Source organism: Malus sylvestris, chromosome 1 (genome assembly GCF_916048215.2).
Source record: "Malus sylvestris chromosome 1, drMalSylv7.2, whole genome shotgun sequence".
Taxonomy (NCBI): domain Eukaryota; kingdom Viridiplantae; phylum Streptophyta; class Magnoliopsida; order Rosales; family Rosaceae; genus Malus; species Malus sylvestris.
Genome location: NC_062260.1, coordinates 29,662,236 through 29,687,277, shown reverse-complemented (window position 1 = coordinate 29,687,277; position 25,042 = coordinate 29,662,236). Strand labels below are relative to the sequence as shown.

Below are 25,042 nucleotides of genomic sequence, written 5' to 3'. Positions count from 1 at the left end.
AAATTTATTATTATAAAGAGGAGATGGAGAGTTCGAAACTATTATAATAATTTAGAAGAGGGGTGAAGTAAGTTCGAACTCAAGACGCATAGATAGAAACCCAACACCCTATCTACTAGGATATTGGACCACATGCACACACAAACTTATAACATTGTGCAATAGTGTGACATAGGTCAAATTTTATCCATTCCAAAATCTTCACTATGTTATTTTTTCCTTACTTATTAAACATCGACATCCAATCAAAGCAACTCATCCAGAAACACATAATATTTCTTGAGCAATAATAATGAGGTTCCTTGGGTGACATGCTCAAGAAGAATTTTTTGTTTGGGTCAGTTGGGCCTAGAATGTTATTGGGCTTAGAAGTTGTAAAAATAGAAGCCCACACATCTAACCGTCCACGTCTTCGAGATAAAATAGCTTTTGGCACCACGGGACCAAAACTCGTCCGATTTCCGCGTGGTAATTATTTGGCATATTTGTCGATAAGCCCTAAACTTTAGCTAATTTTCACCATAACTTTAATTTTAACTTAATTAATTTTTCTCTTGAACTTTAATTGTAACCAATTATCCAATTGAACTTTAATAAATAGCCATCTCCCTCTGCGGTTAGATTTTAAAAAATTTCATCTAATTTTCTATCAATTTTGATTACAAAAACAACATATGAGAACTGTATGACAGCGAAAAAGATAAAAAATTGAATGAAAAATTTTAAAATATAACAAGGAGAAATTGATTATTTATAAAAATTCAGGAGAGTAATTAGTTAAAAGTTAAATTCATATAAAAATTGACTAATTATAAAAATTTAGAGATAATCAGTTAAAATTAAAATTCAGTAAAAAAATTAACAATTATGTACAAATTTAGAGGATAAACCGACAAATATGCCTGATTATTTATCCTCCCCCACCCCCACCCCCACCACCCCACAGACTGAGACCACAACGACACAGACCCACTGTTTGCTTGCTTAAGCCAGCCCACCTTCTTCAACCGAACCATCCAATATTATAATATTTTTTTTATATAATTTTTCCAATTTTATATAATTTTTTATTTTTTACAGAGAGAAAAGAAACAAGAAGGCCGGAAAAAACAAATAAAATAAGACACAGAAATGAAAAATCCCCAATTCTGAATGGAAACCCTAGCCCTAGCCCTAACCCGAATCCCTCAAATTGGACCCTCCACTTTCGTAATTCTTCGGATCTTCCTTCCCCCACTGCTCTTTGCTGGAGGCTGAGCTCAGCTCCGACTTCCTCCATTGTTCGCCGACCGAGAGAACTACAGAGAGAAAGGAGAGAGTGTGTGGTGCATGCGTTTATGTGTGTTATGGATAGTACGGATTCAGGTGCGGGCGAGTTCAGTGTAGGATCGATCGTCTGGGTGAGGCGGAGGAACGGGTCGTGGTGGCCGGGGAAGATAGTGGGCCCGGAAGAGCTCTCCACTTCGCATCTCACGTCGCCTCGCTCTGGGACCCCCGTCAAGCTCCTAGGCAGAGAGGACGCCAGTGTGTATGTCTCTCATTTTTTCCCCTTTTCAGTATGTACTTGTTAGTTTTAGCACTTTGGGTTGTGGTTAGATGTTTATCCAGAAATTAGAAAAATAATAAAGTTTAGTGAGTATATTATCATGTTTTGTTGTATGAATGAGCCGAAAAATTGCGCTTTTATCTGTTTTACTTGAACAAATCACAACATATTGGAGCAGAAGTAGAAATCCATATCAGAGAAATACTGCAACTTTGTGGCCAACCAAGTTTTTAGGGATAAAAGACACTGAAGATGAGATATGTATGGAAAATATTTGGTTAGACTACTCTTCTTGATCAAATGCAATGTTAAATGCCAGGACTGAAACCCTATTCTATGCATACCTTTAGATACACCTTGTCATGAAATACTTTGGTTATTTCTCTAAGGATAAAGAACCAAGCCCCGAAAATTCTGTATCTTTCATATTTTCATGATGATGTTGTTGTTGTTGTTAAGGTATATCTTTATGTTGAGAATTTATTTGTTAGTCGGTGAGTGTTTGGAGAACGGTAAAATCATGAGAGCAGTGGAATTCTCAGAGACTTTGTACTAGTACCATGGAGTCCCCTGTCATTATTTCCATGCCAACTTAATGAGTGTTCAATGTACATACAATTGGATGTCATGTAGAACTATTTTGCAGAATCCTTCAAATGGTTCTGGCCTCCAGAGAATGATTACATACTGCTGACTCTTTTGGCCTTATCTACCTAGCGGAAAATTTCGTTACAAATTAGTTAAGATGGATTTCATTAACTATGTTATTCTCGCAGAATAGTCTAATTCAAACTGGAGTCTGTTCATACTTGCTGGTTCTTGTACTCTCATGCCTTCTTTGGTTTTATGGTTTTACCTACTGTTTTAGTAATGATATTCAGTGGTATTTCTTTTCAGTGACTGGTACAATTTGGAAAAATCGAAGCGTGTCAAGGCATTTCGATGCGGTGAGTTTGATGATTGTATTGAGAAGGCTGAATCAGCGCAGGGTATGCCTATAAAGAAAAGAGAGAAATATGCACGTCGAGAAGATGCTATTCTTCATGCGCTTGAACTTGAGAAGCAGCTATTGAAGAAACAAGGAAAGTTAGGTATAAATTCTGAACGCTTGAACAGTAAGTTATCTGGTGTTGTGAAAAAGGAGTTAGTTATATCTTCCGAGAGTTTGGGAATTGACAATGTAAAACTTGGAAATTCCAAGTCACATACATCTCATAGAAACGACATTATAGGCAGTCCTATGTCTTTTGAAAGAGTCAAAGAGGGGATTCAACCGAGTGGTGATGATGATCATTCTGAAGTCATGCCTCGGATGAGAGGCTTGCAAGACTTTGGTCTCCAAATTGCCCCTACGAAGCGAAAAATTTCTTCTCTTGCTTCAAATGGTTCTTGGAAATCCACATTTAATGGTACCGATCCAGCTCTTAGTCGCGGTGGTCTTAGCATGGGAAGAACAAGTCATGTGAATGGTAAACATTCTTTAGAGAAACGGAGAAGGTCACATGATGGATTGAGTGATGAAATTTTGGTCAAGAGACCTGATAAACGTCGTCCTCTTGTTCAAGTTTTGCAGAATAGTGCAAAATTAGCAGTCCCACAGTGCTTGCATCCTGACAGTACTACTCTTTCTACTTCTATTTCAGGAGTGGAGTCGACTGGAGTTATTTGCAAGGCAAAGAGGAGTAAAATTGTATATTTGCCAGCTGAGTCTGGTGAATCCTTGGAGTACGAAGCGTCTCCTTCAAACCATGTAGCGAGCTCAGCCTCCCCAGTTGGCACTCGTCCTCATGCTGAATCCATGATTTCAGAGAACACTTCTGGCTTTACAGAGGATGACTGTGATTCTTCTGAAACTGATACTTCCGAGTCCGAGTCGGATTCATCTGAGACCGAACCAGAAATGGATGAAGACATGCCTTTACTTTCAGGTTCAGCTTTTTACTACCTTTATATTTTGAAATTCCATGGTTTATGAGTTGCTAGATTGTCTGATGTAAAATAGCCCTACTCTTCATATTTGTTGGGAAGTTCAGCTCTATTGTTCTTATTTATAATACATATGCTACATGCAATATTTTGAGTTCTTTTTGCATGTACCTCCTTTAACGTTTGGTATGCATATTTTGATCTTCTATGGAAGATTCGATCTGTAGCATGTTTCTCATCTTAATGTGCAGATTGTGATTCGGCAATTATGCTTTTAAATGTTTGCACTTGAACTACGGTCTATTGTTTTAACGTAAATGAAGTCTATCCTTCCTAATTCTACCTTATTTTATTGTTTATATTTGGAAGTATGTGTTGTTATAACTTGTGGAGTATGCACTTTATGCTATTGAGTTGGTTTTACTGGCTTTGGCCTCAATTGTTCATGATGGCTTCGCCACTTCTTTGTGAACACCCTCTAAATTTTGTCTGTACATCAATCTGCAGAACCAGAAGTGGGAAGATATGAAGCACAAGAACACAAAATCATGGTTGATGAGGACCCTGATGAATTCTTGCATTCCGGTGATATGTCTCACCTCTATAGTCATGACTCTTTATTTGCTAGTGAAGCTGTTTCCAAATGGCAGTTGAAAGGGAAAAGGAATATCCGCAATCTTACGAAAAAGTCAGTGGATGCAACTTACGGCAAAGGCTATAATTATGGACCATATTCTGAAGAAAAGGTATGTGCTTTTACCTATATTATTCTTGAATCTCAAGTTTCCATTGATACATCAATGGTTTAAAAAACGATCCTTGAGGTGCGCCTAGGCAGCTTTGGAGGCTGGGCGGTGATGTAACGCCTCTGCCCAGCTGGAATAGGCTTAAACTTGCCTAGACACGGTCGAGGTGCGCCTGAGGCATTCGACTGGGCGTTTTTTCTTTTTCTCAGAAACTGCCCAAGTTCAAGTTCAAGTTCAAGTTCAACTAGACTATATGACACACCCTCTAAGTTCAACTAGACTATGACATACCCTCCGACTAGACTATATATTAATAATTTTAGGTCCCGTGAGACTATCGCCTCATGCCTCAAGGCTTTCCCCTAGCCAGGGCTATCCATGAAACGCCTTGGCATCGCCTTCGCCTTTTAAAACATTGTGATACATTGCTTTTAGTGATTATCCTCATAGGGTTAATGTCGATAGTAATGATTTTCAGACTGAGTTTATTGGACTGGAAGATGAATACTCCATGGCATCAAGAGCTGCAACAAGAAGTCGAAACAGTGTTGGTCAGAATATGATTGATTGGGAGGACTGGACCTGGGAGGATAGGTCTGCTAGGAACGAGTACTGGGACATCAAAAGAGAACGCTTTCACCCGGTATATGATGGCCGTCATCGTTATCGCAGGAGGCCAAAATACTTGATAGATGTTGACTTGAAGGTCCAGGCAAGTTACCAAAAGGAGCCTGTTCCAATTGTTTCTCTGATGAGCAAGTTAAATGGGAAGGCAATAATAGGGCACCCAATCCAAATTGAAGCCTTGGAAGATGGGTCATCCAACTCGCTTCTTTCAACAGTTGATGAATTTGGTGAAGCAATTGACAATAATGGGGTTGTAACTCTTCCACATGCATGGAGGACAGCAAGGAGAACAGCAAATGTTCGAGTCCCACGCCCTCATTTATCATCCGCATTGGATGGTGATGAAACTGCTGACTACCTTCGCTTTTCAGATGAAGAAAGCAGACCACCATTTAAGAAATTAAATATAGGGAGCTTCAGTAACAAGGCAAGCCAGGGCAAAAGGAGCCTTCCTAACAGCTCTCGGCTTCCCACTGACAGAAAGTTCTCAAAAAAAGCGGCCAAGAAAGTGATCCTATCGTCAAGCCAGAAAACGAGGACTATATCTTCAATACCCGTTGAACAGAATTTTAGTAACAAGCCTATACACCATGACAGCAGTAGTTATCAAAGGGATGGGCTGATCAAGCCGGAGTCTTCTGGGGCTGCTAAGACCGTAGCTTGCATACCCGTGAAATTAGTATTCAGTAGGTTACTTGAGAAGATCAATAGGCCGCCATCAAAAGCAGTTATTTTATTGAATAGCGAAAAGGAGAGAAATTCATGATAGATTTACATGTACATTGTTATATGAGTACAATAAGTTCAAACTTCTAGCACAGTATTTTACTGCTATTCTCTTATTTCTGGACGAGACTACCCACAAGGACACTAGAAGACCGTCTTTTTTCTGCCGTCTTTTGGAATAATCGGATGAAGCGGGTTACCGGCCCGAGGAAGCAGCCATGGAAGCAAACAGAGGGGTTGTCAACTGCACTGCATATTTGCTGGATATGGAATTCTGAGGATTTGAAGGAACTAGGCTTATGTAGGGAGGAAGTAGGTATAGATAGAATTCATAGGGAAATGTACATGTGATTCCATACAAGGCTGTTAATTTGTATCTTGGCTGTCTTTCATTAACTAATTTAAGTAACATATAGCTATAAAAGGTGGGGAGTATGTTCGTGAATTTGTAGTTGCTGATATTTCATTCCTTCTACACACTTTTTATTTTCGCACTTTAATTTTCCATGTATATATTTACAAGTAAATTGGATTACTAGTCCATATGCATTAGAAAAATGGGACAACTGATAGCAAATTACGGTTTTTCACCATTTCTAGGATCGGATGAGGCTAATTGGGAATTGCATCCTATTCGTGACAATGATCAAGCAAATTCATAGCTTACAAAGTACCAAACCTAAGACCTTCTGTTATTTTCTTTAGAGAGTTGTTGTTTGCGCTTTTCAACTAGGCCACTTGTCTGTTAGTCCATACACGTCAACTCTACGAAAATTTCCTAAATTATAAATTGCAGTGATTTGTAGTTTTAGTTATCGAATTAAAAAATTATTAAAATTGACAAAATGTTTACGTCAATTCTCCAAAAAAGTTCATAAAAATTGTGCACGTACCTAAAAAGATGAAATTTTTTAATACCAACGAAAGTCCTACTCTAAACTAACACTATTGGGACGAAAACAAATTTAAACATAGAACACATTGAATTAAAGAAAACCACCAGAACAATTCACCTATTGCTTAGAGGAATTTATTTCTTTTTCAATGGCAATTTCCTGTGCTAATTATGCACGTGTCAAAATGTAGTGCAATTTTCCAATTTCCTCCTTTAAAAATTCACATGGCCCTACATTGCTGGGACTAGCCCAACCCATTTAAAGTTGGGTTGATTTAGATGTTAGGCACCCAAATTACCATACTGGGCCAGCCCAGCTTTTGTGGTATATAAGTGACAGTTGACATAGCCCGGTCCAATACCACAGTGAATCCAAACCCTTCGAGAAACTTTTTCGGTCATTGTCTCTTTTCGTTCACAGAGAGAGATAGAGCGGGGAAAGCTTTGGAACCTCATCGGAGAGAGCGAGCGAGCGAGCGAGAACTGCACTGGTGAGTTCGTCTTCCTCCATACTGTAAACAAACAAGAATTTTGTGTTTCTTGGTAACATTTTGACGATGATCAAATTCTATTGCGATCAAATGTGACCTGCGTTCTTCGATTGTTTCGGTTTTTTCTAAATTGAATTTTGGTTTCTTGCACAAGACGCTAGGGGATCAACAGTTTCATTTTTTTTTTCTTTTGGTAATTTCATGGAAAACAATCGATGGAAAATAAAAACTAGAGCTTCAGAAAGCTTACTGAAGCATTGGAATTAATTGTGATTTTTAGCTTAATTTCATGGAAATATTCTTTAATTTCTGTTAATTCTGTTTGTTTTTTTTATTATAATTATGAAGCATTGGAATTCATTGTATTTTTAGCTTAGTTTCTTTGCTTTGGCTTAATTTCATGGAAAGACTCTTTAGTTTCTGTTAATTATGTTTGTTTTTATAATAATTATGATTCCGTAATCTGCATACACAGATTTATGCTTTCGGGTTTGATCAGTTCAAGAAATTGTAATATATTATAGATGAATTGGACAAGGTTTTCCACCAAGGTTTACAAAACTTGTGCGGCAAAATCCAAATGTGGATCCTCATTCTGTCATATCAGAAAACCCCATCAGAATGCTACTGAAGACACCAAAAGCATTTGGGTCCACTGTGGTTTTCAGTCTCAAAGAGGAAGTCTACCTGCTACTTCATGCCCTCAGGATGGATCCTGTGTTGCTACTGTAGCTAAAGATTTTGAGCAGCGGTTGATTGGAGCAAGAAATGTAATTTCAAAGTTTAAAGGAAGTTCTATGTGGTCTGAACAGAGACCGGTATCTTTGTCTCGTCAGTTTGGACACAAGGCTGGTACTGGCGGTGATCCTGAATTGACTAGGGACTTACTTGTACAGCTCTGGGTTGCAGATAGGAAAATGGAACAGTCTAAAAGAAAGAGAAGAGGGAAAGCTGTTAAGTATATTAAAAAATCACCGTACCATTATTCATCCTATGGATGGTATCCAAGTGCACCTTTCAGTCAAGCAGTCTCTTATGATGAGGATGAACCCAATATGACACAACCGCCCCCAAGCCAATCCATCTCAGGATATCTGAAGCCAGAATCTCCAGAAGAAGTAAATTTTTGGCTCCCTGTTTCTTTTCCGCCCTTAGGATTACAGCTCTTAAGTTATTCACATAGATGCAATCACCTAATTTCCATGGCCCCCTGGTAATATTTTGTAGTTAGTATCATTGTTGAAACTTAACTACGGTATGCTCTTAAAGAGTAGCAACTCAAATGTAATTTTTACTGCTGATAGAGACATTCTCTTATATTACTATGCTAAAATTATTTGCCACAGTTTTTCACTTATGCTCATCTTTCCAAGCTTCTAGTATCCAAGCCATTCCTTGTTATGCCTAGTTTGAGTAACATAAAATGTCTTACTTGCCATTCGTTTTATTTTTTTAGGCCCAGGTGATGCCTCTTCTTGCTAGATCAAATCTGCTGATTACTAGGGATATAGAGTGGGCAAATCTTGCTTTTGGATTTGAGCAGGTGATTCTTTTCCCTAATATTGTTCTTCCATGCACTAATTTGCATGTACATATTGTCAGGGCCGGAAGCATCAGATTATGTGCTTTGGTGCTTGCCATATTTGCTGGTTCTAAAACTGTCAACTTAACTTCTTTTAAAAGTCCTTGGTTTTCTTTCTGTTTGTCCCCCTCCCCCTCAAATTGTTTGCCTTGAATGTTCAGAAAAATGTTTTATAAATATAATAGGTCTGATGTTTCTATTCCAAATATATTTTGAGAACTAAGTCACGTGTAAAAGTTTGTAGAATTCTCCATCTCAGTAACTCTCTCTCTCTCTCTCTCTCTCTCTCTGAATATGTTATTTTCACGCAATCTAACATTTATTGGGCATCTCTTTCAGTTCGTCTTCTTGCTAGTGGTACTCTAGTTACTAATTGTATTTGACATAATTCCAGGAAAATCGGTATGGAATAGTGGATGTGTGCTACCCAGAGTCAGTGAGTAATCATTCTAGTTCATGTCACTCTCTTGACGTTTCCCATATAAGAAGTTTAGGTTTTAAACTAATGGACCATATCCTGTTACTCAATGGCTTTTTTTTTTTTTGTAGCCTGTTGGTTTGATTCGTGAGCAGAGTCATGTTATTGCTAGACAGGTACTTTCTAACTCAATCTTTAAATTTTTTTGCTGATATTCTGTCATGTACAGTTATGCAGTTTGAGCATGACGTTGTTAATAAGTTACTTCATTTTGAATGTTAATTTTGTTAAAGTTGATTGCTGATTCTACTATAAAATTACCTCCATTTGACCACTGATTGCTTCTTGTGTTTTATGTTATCTTATAGAGGTTTTCCTGTGCTGATGTTTGCATTTCATTTTGCAGTTGCTTCGTCTCAGGCGCCCTTTTGTTGCTCTTGTAACTGATGCCATGGGTAATGAGCTCTTTAGGGTGAGGAGGATATAGAGCATTTATTTTTTATTTTTTGTGGAAAAAAAAGGAAAACTACTGAAAAAGGCTTGAAAACTTTGAGTTTTAACGATAAGGACAAAATAAAGGGTAAAGTGAATAGTACCAGGATTGACTTTTTAGTGTAAAAATATGGTTTTTCGTTAAAGTAAACAGTACGAGGAGCTTTTCAATAAAGTTCCCAAAAAAAAAAGCATTTTGAATTATACTGACATTTCAGTTTGAGCCCTTATTTTTCTTATTTAGGTTCGCAGGCCTTTTTGGTGGATAACCAGCTCAATTTATGTAGAGATCAATGGTAAGGTAGGACAACTTCACATAATTTATCTGTTGGTCGCCAAGCAGTTATAGAGATTGTTGAGCATGTAAATTAGCATTCAGATTGTTGATAGTGTTGGTTATCTGTTATTTCTAGGAAATCGGTGTGGTTCACAGACGATGGCATCTTTGGAGGAGGGTGTATGATTTGTACCTAGGGTAATTTCCAAATGCTATTTTATTTTAATGCAGTGTTTATTTGAATTCAGAATGTGTCACCTCATATAATCAAGATTAGTGCCCCATACTGCACATTGTTGCCTTATGCTACATGGTTGTTGTAGGGATAAACAGTTTGCAGTTGTAGAAAATCCTGGCTTCTGGCATTGGACTTTTACTTTGAAGGACATTGATGGGGGAGTTTTGGGTGAGATAGATCGTGAGTGGAGGGGTTTTGGCTTTGAGGTCTGTTTTCTTATCTTCAACAACATTACAATATCCTATGAAGAAATTATTTTATGTTTCGGAATATGCATTTAGGGACCTAGATATCTTGTGATTAGCAATTAATGGTAAACTTAGATCTTATGAAATCATGAATTTTTAATTTTAGTTCAGTCTTTATGCGCATATTTGGACTTTTTTTTTTCCGTTAGTTTCTTAAACTTTAAAACATAAAGTATCATATTTGATCCTGAACGGATGTGTACACTCCTGTGGGCCACCTCCGTTTGTTTGTGCCAGCCATCCAGATTGGAGAGTGTGCATATGCCCTTGGGAATTATTTAGTTGGATTGAAGACCCAGATACCCCCAAGCTATGAAAAAAATGCATATTGGGTTTGAGATAGTTCTCTGACTCAACAACATTCACAAGAGATTAATGCTCTATATATTCTTTTACCAAAGATCTTATATATTTTTTTATTTTTCAGTTAAGATATTAGATTTTATGTGGCATTGTTTGCAGATTATGTTGTAGATATACCAACTAACTTCCATATCATACAGATTTTCACTGATGCAGGGCAATATGTGATTCGGTTTGGGAGCTCTGATCCCAGCTCTATTACTGGTCCTTCTAGAATTGAAGAGTTGGAAGTTGTTCGACCACTGACTCTGTTAGAGAGAGCTGTAACTGTTGCTCTTGCCATATCGTTGGACAATGACTATTTCTCAAGACACGGTGGATGGTAAGCCAAAATCCGAATGACTATTTCTTAAGACACCATGGCTAGAATGTTCATTGAATGTTTATTGTAAGCTCTGACCTTTGTATGTAGAAAATGTTCCATAAAAATTTAGAAAATGTTCGGATCTATAGAGTATAGACTCAGGCAAACCAATTTCTGTCATCTTCACATTGTTTGCGTATTCCCATCTAAGAAATCTATGGGAAATTTGGAAAAATAGCCAAATTTTGGCTTTGTCTATAATTTTAGCCTACTGTTTTAGTTTATCATAATTCTAACCAAAAGTTTGCTTGAAAGTACTCGCATACTCTTAATGATTAGATTAATGATTAGAAACTTGATTTCTTTCTGTCATTTCCCCTTCCCCGCCCCTCTATACTCTATTCAGTTCAGAGCCTTCTCTTTCATAGCATACTTGTCTCATAATTCCCAGTGCCGATTAACTTCCATTTTCATGATCTACTTATGGAAACTCCGCCATAACTGGTACCATACTTCCCAACATACTCCTCCGAACTCTTCCAATCCTTTTTCGGTTTTATTGAAAGAGAAAACGAATTAACAATCAGCATAGCTTTGATACTTAAAAGTCTATAACAACGGGAACGTAGGACACCCAATTAACTTGCAGTAGTGTTTGTATAAAAACAAGAAACTAAGTGGGTTGGTAGTAAGGCAAAGGATCTAGAAAACTCAGGGTTTAAACTTTGGTATTCGGGCACAAATAGAACGAGAAATGGTGTTGGCATCATTGTGGACAAGACCTTGGTACAAGATGTTGTAGATGTCAAGAGGGTAGGAGATAGAATCATGGCAATCAAGATTGTAATAGGACAAGAACTTATCAATGTGATTAGTGCGTACGCACCTCAAGTAGGGTTGGATACGAGTTCGAAGGAGAAATTTTGGGAAGATCTTGGAGACTTGGTGCAAGGAATTGCTCAGACGGAGAAGTTATTTATAGGAGGAGATTTAAATGGACACGTGGGCAGGGAGACAGGCAACTATGGAGGTTTTCATGGTGGCCATGGTTTTGGGGAGAGAAACGAGGATGGGGAAGCTATCTTGGATTTTGCAATGGCATATGATCTCTTCTTAGCCAACACCTTCTTTAAAAAGAGAGAAGAACATGTGATCACCTACAAGAGTGGGTCGTCAAAAACACAAATAGATTTTCTTCTAATGAGGAAAGGGGATCGTATAACTTGTAAGGATTGCAAAGTTATACCAGGAGAGAGCGTGGCTAATCAACATCGCTTGTTGGTGATGGATGTACATATCAAAAGAGTAAGACAAAAGAACAAGACTTGGAAGTGCCCAAGGACTAGATGGTGGAATCTAAAAGAAGAAAAACAAGCCATTTTCAAAGAGAAGGTAATCACCCAATGTGTGTGGGATAGAGAGGGGGAAGCTAGCCAAATGTGGGATTCCATGGCTAGTTGTATCTGAAAAGTAGCAAAGGAGGTATTAGGAGAGTCCAAGGGCTTTGCCCCACACCAAAAGGAATCTTGGTGGTGGAATGAGGAGGTACAAACAAAGGTGAAGGCTAAGAAGGAATGTTGTAAAGCCTTATACAAGGAGAGGACCGATGAAAATGGTGAAAGGTATAGAAAAGCGAAGCAAGAGGCGAAGAAAGCTGTCAGAGAAGCTAAGTTAGCGGCTTACGACGATATGTATAAACGACTAGATACCAAAGAAGGAGAGTTGGATATCTATAAACTATCTAGAGCAAGGGAAAAGAAGACAAGGGACCTAAACCAAGTGAGGTGCATCAAGGATGAGGATGGAAAGGTTCTTGCTACAGAGAACGCGGTTAAAGACAGATGGAGAGGTTATTTTCATAATCTTTTCAATGAAGGACATGAAATGAGTGCTTCTTTAGGGGAGTTGAGTAACTCAGAAGAGTGTAGAAACTACTCTTTTTATCGTCGAATCCGGAAGGAAGAAGTGGTTGTAGCTTTGAAGAAGATGAAGCATAAAAAAGCAATAGGCCCAGACGATATACCAATCGAAGTGTGGAAACTTTTGGGAGAGACAGGTATAACATGGCTCACTGACCTTTTCAATAGGATTTTGAAAACGAAGAAGATGCCAAATGAGTGGCGAACGAGCACTTTGGTGCCTATCTACAAGAATAAGGGCGACGTACAAAATTGCATGAACTATAGGGGTATTAAGCTAATGAGTCATACAATGAAGCTCTGGGAGAGAGTCATTGAGCATAGATTGAGGCAAGAGACACGGGTTTCGGACAACCAATTTGGGTTCATGCCAGGGCGCTCAACCATGGAGGCAATCTATCTCTTACGAAGATTGATGGAAAGATATAGAGATGGGAAAAAGGATTTACACATGGTCTTTATAGATTTGGAAAAAGCGTATGATAGGGTCCCAAGAGACATTCTTTGGAGGATTTTAGAGAAGAAAGGAGTACGAGTAGCATATATCCAAGCTATAAAGGATATGTATGAAGGAGCAAAGACTGCCGTAAGAACTCATGAAGGACAAACCGAAAGCTTTCCCATAACTGTAGGATTACATCAAGGCTCATCCTTAAGTCCTTACCTTTTTGCGTTGGTAATGGATGAGTTAACAGGACATATTCAAGATGATATTCCTTGGTGTATGCTTTTCGCAGACGATATAGTGTTGATAGATGAAACTCAGGAAGGGGTAAATGCAAAGCTTAACCTTTGGAGAGAAGTGTTGGAATCTAAAGGTCTTCGCCTAAGCCGATCAAAGACAGAATATATGGAGTGCAAGTTCAGTGCAAATGGAGGCCAAAACGAGTTAGGGGTGAGGATCGGAGATCAAGAAATACCAAAGAGCGATCGTTTTCGTTACCTAGGATCTATCTTGCAAAAGAACGGAGAATTAGATGGAGATCTCAACCATAGAATACAAGCTGGATGGATGAAGTGGAAGAGTGCATCCGGCGTGTTGTGTGACCGCCGTATGCCACTGAAGCTCAAGGGAAAATTTTATAGGACGGCAATAAGGCCGGCGATGCTGTATGGCACAGAATGTTGGGCGGTGAAACATCAACACGTACACAAAATGGGTGTAGCGGAGATGAGGATGCTTCGTTGGATGTGTGGGCACACGAGAAAGGATAAGATTAGGAATGAGGATATCCGGGGTAAAGTAGGAGTAGCCGAAATTGAAGGAAAGATGAGAGAAAATCGGTTACGGTGGTTTGGACATGTGCAAAGAAGGCCTACTGACGCTCCGATTAGAAGATGCGACTATGGGACAGAGGTTCAGGGCCGAAGGGGTAGAGGAAGACCTAGGAAAACTTTGGAAGAGACTCTAAGAAAAGACTTAGAGTACTTGGATCTAACGAAGGACATGACACAGGATCGAGCACAATGGCGTTCTAAGATTCATATAGCCGATCCCAATCAGTGACTTGGATTTTCCAAGTCTCCAACCGAGAAGTTTTCCTCACTCGGAAAATTAAGGGAACACTACCCCAACCTACATGCTCCACTCAGAAAGCTTCAACATACAAGCTTCAACAAAAGAAAATTCAAAGAACTTAACGAAGAAGGCTTTGGTGTATTTAACACAATACGTTGAAATGAAGGAAAGCTTATTTATTGATATCCCCGATAAGCTACAAATATGTACATATACATGAGTCAAAATAAACACACAAGAGGGAGCCTTCACAAAGGTTGCTTAGGAGAAGTCTCAGCAGTCGGTAGAGCCCCAGAAAGAGAAGGCACCGGAGGGGGATCATTTGGAGCCTCAGTACTGGACAGAACCCTAGAAGGAGGAGGCATCAGAGGTTGATCATTTGGAGCTTCATTACGCGGTACAGCCCCAGAAGACGAAGGCAATAAATGCCTTTGGAACAAACCCACAAATCTCTGATGATCAAGTAAAACCTGACCATCAGTTTCCTTCATCTGGTCAAGCTTCCTCTTCATGTTTGTAGCATAGTCATGTGCGAGCCGGTGCAATTGTTTATTCTCATGCTTGAGCCCTCTAATCTCCTGTTTGAGACTCATCACTTCAGCCGCCAATGATTCAACTTGGCGGGTTCGAGCAAATAGGCGTTGGGCCATATTAGACACAGAACCTGCACACTGAACACTGAGAGCCAGCGAATCCTTAACAGCTAACTCGTCAGACCGTTTGGAAAGTAGTCTGTTATCTTTGGGAGTGAGAAGGTTTCTGGCCACCACCGCAGCGGTCATATCATTCTTCATCACGGAATCCCCAACGGTAAGAGGACCAGTTGGGGAGACGAAGGATGGGCGCCATATGTTGTCTGGAGAAGGCGGGGCTGCCTCTTCAACAAGGTTCAAGTCAAAACGACGGTCGGAGGGGCCAGACATTTTCAAAGGTGTTGAAGAGAGAAGAGGTCGGACAAATCAAGATCTTAGAAGTGCAAGAATGAAGCTTCTACTGGTGGAGATTCAAGTGTGCTTTGGAACTTAATGCCAGCCCCTATAAAAATCTGCACTCGACGGAGCTTCAGAAATCGAAGAGGCGCCTGCTCAGAAATCGAAGAGGCGTTTGCTTTCTCAAAAGTTGGGCTGCTTAGAGATCACGAGGGTTGATCTCAGAAATCGAAGAGGCGTTTGCTTTCTGAAAAGTTGGGCTGCTCAAAGACCACGAAGGCCGATCTCAGAAATCGAAGAGGCGCTCGCTTTCTCAAAAGCTGGGCTCCCCAGAGACCACGAGGGCCGATCTCAGAAATCGAAGAGGCACCTACTTTTCCAGCCTTGTCAGCACCTGTCACACGCACACTCAGCTTTGCGGAAATTATGGGCATTCTGTCAAAGACTTCTGGGGAAGTAGAAAACACATGAATCTTACTGTTCAATCACCCACTTCCCACACGCAACAATAGCTCATGGGTACCACAGATAACTTTGCCAAAGTTCTCTGCCAAAGTTGAGCACGTGAAGCTTGCAGCTCCCACTACATCGCTCTGACCAAGAAGGGTAAAAGAATAGCAAAGAAACAACACTAACAAAGTTTAGACCCATAAATTTTGAAGGTCTAGCTACCATATTATTACCCACAAGGGTAAAGGAACAGTACCACTGCTGGATAATTGGAAAGTCCCTGTGTGTCAACCTCTGTGCTTCGTGGCAAGGTAGACTAGCAAACATGCCCAACCTTTACTCACATTCGAGAAAACACTCCCAATAAGATTGCTTGCTCCAAAATCGAAGAGGCACCGTCCTCCGAATCTAAAGAGCCAGACTCCCAACATGACTACTTTCTTAAAAATCGAAGAGAGGGTAAAGGAACAGTACCATTGCTGGATAATTGGAAAGTCTCTGTGTGTCAACCTCTGTGCTTCGTGGCAAGGTAGACTAGCAAACATGCCCAACCTTTACTCACATTCGAGAAAACACTCCCAACAAGATTGCTTGCTCCAAAATCGAAGAGGCACCGCCCTCCGAATCTCGAGAGCCACTATCCCAACATGATTACTTTCTCAAAAATCGAAGACACTGCTCCCCGAATCTCGAGAGCCAGACCCCCAGCATGATTGCTTTCTCAAAAATCGATGAGGCATCGTTCTCCGAATCAATCGAAGAGGCGCTCGCTTTCTCAAAAGCTGGGCTGCTCAGAGACCACGAGGGCCGATCTCAGAAATCGAAGAGGCACCTACTTTTCTAGCCTTGTCAGCACCTGTCACACGCACACTCAGCTTTGCAGAAATTATGGGCATTCTGTCGAAGACTTCTGGTGAAGTAGAAAGCACATGAATCTTACTGTTCAATCACCCACTTCCCACACGCAACAATAACTCATGGGTACCACAGATAACTTTGCCAAAGTTCTCTGCCAAAGTTGAGCACGTGAAGCTTGCAGCTCCCACTACATCGCTCTGACCAAGAAAGGTAAAAGAATAGCAAAGAAACAGCACTAACAAAGTTTAGACACATAAATTTTGAAGGTCTAGCTACCATATTATTACCCACAAGGGTAAAGGAACAGTACCACTGCTGGATAATTGGAAAGTCCCTGTGTGTCAACCTCTGTGCTTTGTGGCAAGGTAGACTAGCAAACATGCCCAACCTTTACTCACATTCGAGAAAACACTCCCAACAAGATTGCTTGCTCCAAAATCGAAGAGGCACCGCCCTCCGAATCTCGAGAGCCAGACTCCCAACATGATTACTTCCTCAAAAATCGAAAAGACACTGCTCTCCGAATCTCGAGAGTCAGACCCCTATCATGATTGCTTTCTCAAAAATCGAAGAGGCATCGTTCTCCGAATCTCGGGAGCCAGATACCACAGACCACTTTTTCAAAGTGCTCTGACAGAGTTAAAACATGTGAAACTGGCAGCTCCCACTACCGTGCTATGACCAAGCAGGGTAAAGGAATAGCATTACTACTTGTTGTTAGGGAGACTCCTATATATGTCGACCTCCATCCCCAACGGACAGGCAGACCTGCAAAAATGCTCAACCCTTCATCATATCTGAGAGGGCACTCCCAACGAAGCCTTTCGAAATATTCAGCTTTCTTTCCCCCCGATAATACCTCTGCAAACAAGCTATACTAGAGCAAGAATATCTCATATCATCAGGGTTAAAAGCAAGAGTATCCCATATCATGCTTTTTCCCTGTCTTTTCTTTTGGCCTTGTTTTTACCTGCAAGACAAGGAGAAAGAGAGCAATCAGTCAGCACTTGGAATCAAGCTTCCAGCCAGGAACTGACTGCCTGGAACCCCTTACCTGATTACTTACCTGGCATTGCTCTCGAGTACTCATCTTCAACATCTTATGTTTCCAGGGAAGATTCCGCATCTGCTTGAGGAACAAATAGGGCAAGTGCGAAGGATACAAGGAAGCATGTGGAGACAAGTGTAACAGCACACGTGCCGATACATCCATTACTCTGTCAAAAGCAAAAGTATCCCATATCAGCAGGGTGGAACGTACTCTAGATTTGATGGACTTGTTTTGACCCTCAAATTCTTCAGTCGGCCTTATACTCTGGAGGAAACCAGAAAACCCTCCAGCTCAGTTCAAGAATAAGCCTGTGGAAAGTGACTTCTTCAAAAGCAAAAGTATCTCATATCATCTCTTCTCATTTTTCTTCTCTTTATCCTTCATGCTGCTGCAAGATGGGGAGAAGGTGAACAATCAGTCGGAGCTCTGATTGCTTACCTTGTCTGTCACCTCTTTCAGCAGACCCCCTAGCTCGGCGACTTGGGGGACTCCTACTACATGGTTTGTATCGCGCTTGACCAAGCCTGAAACTACAAGTAAGCTTCAAGTGAAATTGATACATTACCTTGTGCATCTCCACCAGTTAAAGATACCACCCCTGGATGGAGGAAGAGTACTTCCAGAGAAGATGCCACATCTACCTATGAGACAGATAAGGCAAGTCAAGACGACACCACACTCCGATACTTAGAAGTTTCGTGATTACGAGATCATTCTCCCACAATATTTCCTAATGTCATTTGTACTAAATCATTCACTTGTACTCACTAAAGGAGAGCTTGAACCTATGTACTTGTGTAAACCCTTCACAATTAATGAGAACTCTTCTATTCCGTGGACGTAGCCAATCTGGGTGAACCACGTACATCTTGTGTTTGCTTTCCTATCTCTATCCATTTATATACTTATCCACACTAATGACCGGAGCAATCTAGCGAAGATCACAAAAAGCGACCGTTTTCGCTACCTAGGATCTATCTTGCAAGAGAACGGAGAATTAGATGGAGATCTCAACCATAGAATACGAGCTGGATGGAAAGAGTGTATCCGGCGTGTTGTGTGACCGTCGTAGGCCACTGAAGCTCAAGGGAAAATTTTATAGGACGGCAATAAGGCCAGCGATGTTGTATGGCACAGAATGTTGGGTGGTGAAGCATCAACACGTACACAAAATGGGTGTAGCGGAGATGAGGATGCTTCGTGGGATGTGTGGGCACACGAGAAAGGATAAGATTGGGAATGAGGATATCCGAGGTAAAGTAGGAGTAGCCGAAATTGTAGGAAAGATGAGAGAAAATCGGCTCCGGTGATTTGGACATGTGCAAAGAAGGCCGACTGACGCTCCGGTTCGAAGATGTGACTACGGGACAGAGGTTCAGGGCCGAAGGGGTAGAGGAAGACCTAGGAAAACTTTGGAAGAGACTCTAAGAAAAGACTTAGAGTACTTGGATCTAACGGAGGACATGACACAAAACCGAGCGCAATGGCGTTCTAGGATTCATATAGCCGACCCCACTTAGTGGGAAAAGGCTTTGTTGTTGTTGTTGTTGTTGTAGTGTTTGTATAAAACTTCGGATATTTCTAATTTTTGATCATTGATTGCTCGATAAAGATGAGAAGGAAAAGAGATACTTGAGATGATGAGAACTGGGAAGATGAGAAGGAAAGGGGAAGAGAGATGTGGTTAGGCTGGGGTTTAGGCTAAGATTATCACAAGTCAAAAGAGATGGCTAAAATTCTATATGGGACCTAAATTATGACTATTTTCTAAACTTCCTGAAAACTATGTTCTTTTACTTCTTTATATCCTGTATGTCTTGTAGACTGTTTCAGTACTATTGCTGCCTCTGTCCTTGTTGCCTATTGAGCGAGAGTTAAAATTCTATATGCACGCTAATTTTGTTTGTATGTGTGTGTGCGTGCGTGCGGTTCTTGTTTCGGTTCCAGGGGATTGCCATTTTATGAAGTAGGAGAATAGGCCTGGCTGGCTGTATGCAGAAAGAAACCAAAATCCATATGGTAATGTGTTCGTTCTTAATTGGCGATAGCTCTCAAAGACAAGGCCTTTCCGGCTGTGTTTAGACGTGCGATTCTAGTGGATGATATGATACGCTATTTTTCTTGTTTATTTGTGAATACATTATTGTACTTTTTAAGTCATGAAGTGCCCATCTTGGATGATGAATGAGGATGAATTGTAAAATTGCCATATCTTGGTGTTGAAGGCGGATCAGTCTTCTAATCCTCGATTACAAACTTCTCATTAACTTCAAATTTCGACATCATATCCTTAACTTGTACAAACATGGCTTGATTATCCCGTTTAACTCAGTTTGGAATTTGGAATTTGCATAATATCAACTGGCAACCATGATAACACCACAATTTTAATTTGAATCATGGTTCGTGAGATTGTTATAACTCTTCACTTTGTTTCCTGAGATTTAAAATTGATAGAAGTGATTCTTGAGATTGTCTACCATCAATTATTTTGGTCATTCTGTAAAAAAAATCTTTGTGGTGGAGGGATTGATGTAACAAAATGGTTGACAGTAGACAATCTAGAGACTACTTTATCGATTTTAAGTCTCGGAAGATTAAAATGACTTGTTATGTCAATTTCAAAAATCATTTTATCAAAAAATCTTCCTGTAAATTAGAAATATAAGAGGGACGAATGTGAAAATAAACCATAGAGGGCGAGTGTAAAATACAATTCAACCAAATGCGTGGTTTATGATAAGAGGGACGAATGTGAAAATAAACCATAGAGGGAGAGTGTAAAATCTAATTCAACCAAACCAAACCAAATGCGTGGTTATGATTCGTGATGTCAAAATTGTCAACCTTTATGCTCGTTACCAAACATTTCCATAGCTGGCATGATATCATCGCTCCAAATATCTCATCAGCACCATTTTTCACGTGTAAATTCACCCGACCTCTACCAGCATATGATTCATGAAGCTTGAAGAGGAAGAAGAAAAAGCAGCATTCTTTGCAGATCCATTTGATCGGTGAGCGCGACGAACATGGCTGCAGCTCTCGGAGGAGGTATTGCTTTGCTTTTGGCTGAATTTAAAAGAGAAGTTGGAGAATTTCATATCTGTGTTTGTTTGCGTCTCGTGAAATTGATTGGTTGTGAATTGTACAGGGATAGCTGTTGTGATCATGGGAGTCAGTGGTGCTGGCAAATCGTAAGCCCTTGATCTCAGCTTTTGTTATTTTTCGTTTCTCTGTAAATATATATGTAACACGGTAGCACTGATGAGTTCATCATATCAAACTGGCATTTACATGCGCCCGAGCGAGGTCCTGAGTTCGATTCCCGCTCCCTCCCCAATATTGCTTGTACATGGAAAAAAAAACTAACAATCTTCAGAAGCACCACCACACTGGATGCCAATGACTTTCTCAAATGCCTTGGTGTGATTGGATTTAGATATAAATAGCATCACTTAGGAAAGTTGCAGTTTCTTATGTTCGATCTTCGAATGTTGTAGTTTCTGCTTCTTATGCATTCCGTTATGTGGTTCAACAGCACAATAGGCGAGATGCTGGCGAGAGAGACAAATTCTAGCTTTATAGATGCAGATGATTTCCACCCTCAATCAAACAAAGGTAGATGCTGGTGTGTAATTTACATTCGATGTTGCCAACTTTTCTAGTTTCTAATCAATCTTTTGTCTTCCTGTAATCAGAAAAGATGCGTAAAGGGATCCCTCTCACCGAAGAAGACCGGATGCCTTGGCTTGAAAAACTTCGAAATGGTGTAAGAGACAAGTTGCTCGGTGGAGGAACTGTGATTCTTGGGTGTTCGGCTCTGCAGAAGCGATACAGAGAAATTTTAAGATCTGCCGACCCTAATTATAAACCGGGAAGTTGTGTCAGTCTGGTGAAGTTCGTCTTGTTGGATGCTCAGGCAGAGGTGTTGGCTGCTAGATTAGAAAAACGAATTACAGAAGGGAAGCATTTCATGTCACCTGCACTTTTGCAGTCTCAGTTAGGGTTGCTTCAGATTGATGATTCGGAAGGAATACTTAAAGTTGATGCCACTCTAACTCCTCAAGAAATTGTAAAGACCATTCGAAGATTGATTTTCGATTTAAGAGTTCAGAATTGTAATCCTTAGGCCTGTTCAGTAGCAGCCTCGCACGAAACTGTAGATTTCTTCCGGTTCATAACGTTCTACCAGACGAAACCGTAATTTTCCACATTTTTTATGCAAGTTTGATATTAAGATGCATTCATATTCCCGCCTCTTTCGAATGACAGAACCACAAGTGCTGTGAAAAAAACCTGTATTAATCGCCGGAATGTAGCATAACTATAAGTATCCCACTTGAAGGTAAGGTAAAGAGAGAGAGAGAGAGAGAGAGCAGAAACACACAAAAGTTGCGTGGTTCGGCAATGTGCCTACATCCACGGGAAGCGAGACTGAAAATCCATTACTAAATAATTACAAGGATATGTACAAAGAATGTGGACTGAGATTGCCCTGTGATGCAGTCTGCAACTTTTGATGAATTAAATCTGATGCACCTTTTCATGTTTAACTTCTCATGTTCTTGAATCTTGATCAGCGATGCATCTCAGAGAAAGAATACTACAGCTCCATCTGATGTAAATGTGCAAAGGCGACTGAACGGAACCCTAAACCCTTTATCACGTTCTTGATCAGCGAATACGGTTCAGATGAGCAAAGGGCTCAGGGTTAGCTTTGGGAGCAGGTTTAGCAACCTCGGGGACCCCAAAAACGTTCCAGAATCTGAGTGTTTCATCACCAGCTGCTGATGCGACCGTGCAACCATCGGGGCTCTGCAGTTAATTCACAATATAAAAGGATGAGGATTTAGTGTTCTGTCAAAAAAACCAGAAAAAAAAAGCTTATATACCAAAAAAACCAGATTCATTACCTGAGCCATATAAAGAACTCTAGAAGTATGGCCTGTGAGCTCGGCAATTTTAGCCATCGAAGGGTATTTCCAAAGGGTGAGCTGATTCTGAGTAAACCCATGTGAGCTAAGCAGTTCCCTTTCATTCTTGTTCCACAGCAAAGCGCAGACCTGAGAGCCAGTGTCGACCGAGTTCAAGCATGCACCTGTATGAGTGTTCCAAAACTTTATGCACTGGTCACCCCCGCCTCCACCAGAAGCCAATAAATTGCCCTGGAAAGGACACCAAGCAAGGGCTTTCACTGCAGCTGTGTGATCTTCAAGCCTGTGAAGCCACTGAGTTGGTGAATTTGAAGATGCCACTGATCTGTCCCATATATGGAGGAGGTTGTCGTTCCCTCCGCTAGCCAATTGCTGGCCCGAGGCTGACCACTTCAGTCCACAAACCTCTTGCTCATGTCCTCTGTATGTCTCAACAATGTGTGATCTAATTCTTACATCATTGTTAACAATGCAACCGTCCATCCCTCCAGTTGTAAGAATGTGGTTGTTCCACGCCAAAGAGCCTACTCGTGATCTGTGGCAACCTCTCAAAGTTCTCAGCTACAGAAAGAAACAACATGACAAGAACTGTTAGCAAAAATGGCCACAATGTAATATAAAACAGAAGAGGAATATTATGACCGGTCCAAGGATAAATGACAACCAAACAAACCAACCTGCTTTTTAGCAACCGAATCCCATAACTGTACTTCAGAATTGTCCAGTCCAATGGCAATGTGGCGCCCATCAGGAGCCCAACTGACGCTGGTAACAGATCCTACTCCATCCTCAAATGTGACCAGTTCCGAAGTAGAACCATCGGAAGCATCCCACAAATAAACTGTGCTTGCAAGAGCTATTGCGAGGACATTGCAGCTTCCCCAATCCAACAAATTGAGGTAGTAATCATCCACAAGGTCTGGAGCATCCAATGTCTTCTCTGAAGTCTGCATATTGCATAAAATCATTAGTAGTCAGTTAAACACCACAACAATTTTTCAGGATAACCAATCAAGTTTAAGCAAATATATTCATGCGATCAGAATATAAAAAATGTACGCACTTGAGGAATGTGCCTTCGGGGCTTTGTGGGTTTATCCTGTTGCAGAGAAGAGAACTCGCGTGGGAACATCTCAACAGGGGCAGGTGGCTTGTTCTTGAATGCAAGAATTCTACTCCGGTTCATGTTCATTGCCTCTGCCAACTGCTTCCGATAGGCCTCTCTGGATGGGGAAGAGACAGCTGGGTTTTCCTTACCTTTCCTACCTTCAGTTAACATCATGTTTGCGAAATCAAAATCCATTGCTGACCTGTTTGGTATGAACCTGTCCAACTGGGAATTACAAACGATGCACATCAGAACGTCGGTCAATTATAGAACCCTTAATTCCAGAAATCAATTCGACATCAGAAAAATGGGTAAAACCCCAAACCCCTAACATACAAAATAACATAATAAGAAAAATTAATGAAAAGGGTATGAAAACTTTGAGTTTTAACGATAAGAACAAAATAAAGGGTAAAGTGAATAGTATCATGATTGACTTTTTAGTGTAAAAATGTGGTTTTTTTATAAAGTGAACAGTACTGGGAGCTTTTCGTTAAAGTTCCCTAATTAACAGGGTAATGAGATTCAGAAATGAAATTCCAACCAATAAAAACAATCCAAATCAAAGTACAACAGAACCCTAATTTCCAAAATCAAATTGATTGAGCCCTAATAAAGAACACAAAACCTAATTTCCGAAATCAAATCGATTAAACCCTAATAACGATCTATCGGTATAAAATTAACAACTCACATTTTCCCGAGAATTCTTTCTCTGAAGAAACTGTTCTTGAAGAGGGCACCTAGACTGCGACTTCAGGTTAGATGGAGAACTCATTGATCCTGCATCCATTACGTAAAATACCCACACAAAAAAAATATATGTATATATGCGAAAAATTGAAAGAGCAAAATTTAAAAATCCTGCAAAAAGATTAGTTAGTTTGCAAAATCAATCCTGCAAAAGAGGGTTAGGTTCAAGAAATCCCAAATCGAAAAATTGGACGGCGCGTGATGTGATAGATCTCTTAGCGTTGCAAAGAACTGCAATTTCAGAGAGAGAGAGAGAGAGAGAGAGAGAGAGAGAGAGAGAGAGAGAGAGGGAGAGAGAGCGTAACTGAATAATGATGGGTTGAATCAGTGGGTTCATATAGCGATGAGATGAAGGGGATGGCTTTAGGGTTTAGGAAAATGAGGTTCTGTATTCAGAAGAGTATCTCGGGCTACGGAAAACTTGCAACGGCTATGTATCCCAGAGAGCCGTTGAAAACTTGTGTGACGGAAATGCCCCTGCGTTTGCTTAGAGATACACTGCGCCGTTTGAGTTGGAACGCCTAATCTAGTAATTTTATTTTTATTTTTAATGAAAAATCCCTATATCACGATTATTATGGATATCAACAATTATTCAAGTATGTCTCATTCATTGAAATAATGCTAGATCAAGCATTA

General features: G+C 40.3%; 4 protein-coding genes across 6 annotated transcripts; 3 read left to right on the top strand and 1 right to left on the bottom strand.

Moving 5' to 3' along the window:
- Positions 1–1,028: 1,028 nt before the first annotated feature.
- Positions 1,029–6,016, top strand: LOC126629726 (uncharacterized protein At1g51745-like). 2 transcript variants are annotated; one of them, XM_050299841.1, is made up of 5 exons: positions 1,035–1,528; positions 2,444–3,015; positions 3,190–3,474; positions 3,980–4,218; positions 4,697–6,016. In XM_050299841.1, the coding sequence occupies exons 1-5, from the start codon at positions 1,338–1,340 to the stop codon at positions 5,609–5,611; spliced, it is 2,202 nt and encodes a 733-aa protein (XP_050155798.1). In that variant the 5' UTR covers positions 1,035–1,337; the 3' UTR covers positions 5,612–6,016. The 2 variants fall into 2 exon arrangements, with proteins under 2 accessions (XP_050155790.1, XP_050155798.1); XM_050299833.1 differs by having other exon boundaries at positions 1,029–1,528; positions 2,444–3,474.
- Positions 6,017–6,829: 813 nt separating this feature from the next.
- LOC126632871 (altered inheritance rate of mitochondria protein 25-like) lies at positions 6,830–19,890 on the top strand. Of its 2 annotated transcripts, none has more exons than XM_050303404.1 (11): positions 6,830–6,957; positions 7,433–8,075; positions 8,414–8,500; positions 8,934–8,975; positions 9,089–9,133; positions 9,364–9,429; positions 9,694–9,750; positions 9,863–9,924; positions 10,050–10,170; positions 10,716–10,897; positions 19,553–19,890. In XM_050303404.1, exons 2-11 carry the CDS (start codon positions 7,482–7,484, stop codon positions 19,581–19,583), a joined length of 1,287 nt encoding a protein of 428 aa, XP_050159361.1. In that variant the 5' UTR covers positions 6,830–6,957; positions 7,433–7,481; the 3' UTR covers positions 19,584–19,890. The 2 variants fall into 2 exon arrangements, with proteins under 2 accessions (XP_050159361.1, XP_050159368.1); XM_050303411.1 differs by having other exon boundaries at positions 6,835–6,957; positions 7,482–8,075.
- A 533-nt stretch (positions 19,891–20,423) lies between these two features.
- LOC126632957 (gluconokinase-like) lies at positions 20,424–21,851 on the top strand. The gene is made up of 4 exons (XM_050303495.1): positions 20,424–20,659; positions 20,760–20,802; positions 21,147–21,226; positions 21,307–21,851. The coding sequence occupies exons 1-4, from the start codon at positions 20,638–20,640 to the stop codon at positions 21,735–21,737; spliced, it is 576 nt and encodes a 191-aa protein (XP_050159452.1). The 5' UTR covers positions 20,424–20,637; the 3' UTR covers positions 21,738–21,851.
- Positions 21,852–21,889: 38 nt separating this feature from the next.
- On the bottom strand, positions 21,890–24,810 carry LOC126632863 (cell division cycle 20.1, cofactor of APC complex-like). The gene is made up of 5 exons (XM_050303394.1): positions 24,345–24,810; positions 23,606–23,875; positions 23,220–23,489; positions 22,522–23,103; positions 21,890–22,423 (listed from the first exon to the last, which is right to left on the bottom strand). The coding sequence occupies exons 1-5, from the start codon at positions 24,441–24,443 to the stop codon at positions 22,283–22,285; spliced, it is 1,362 nt and encodes a 453-aa protein (XP_050159351.1). The 5' UTR covers positions 24,444–24,810; the 3' UTR covers positions 21,890–22,282.
- Positions 24,811–25,042: the final 232 nt, after the last annotated feature.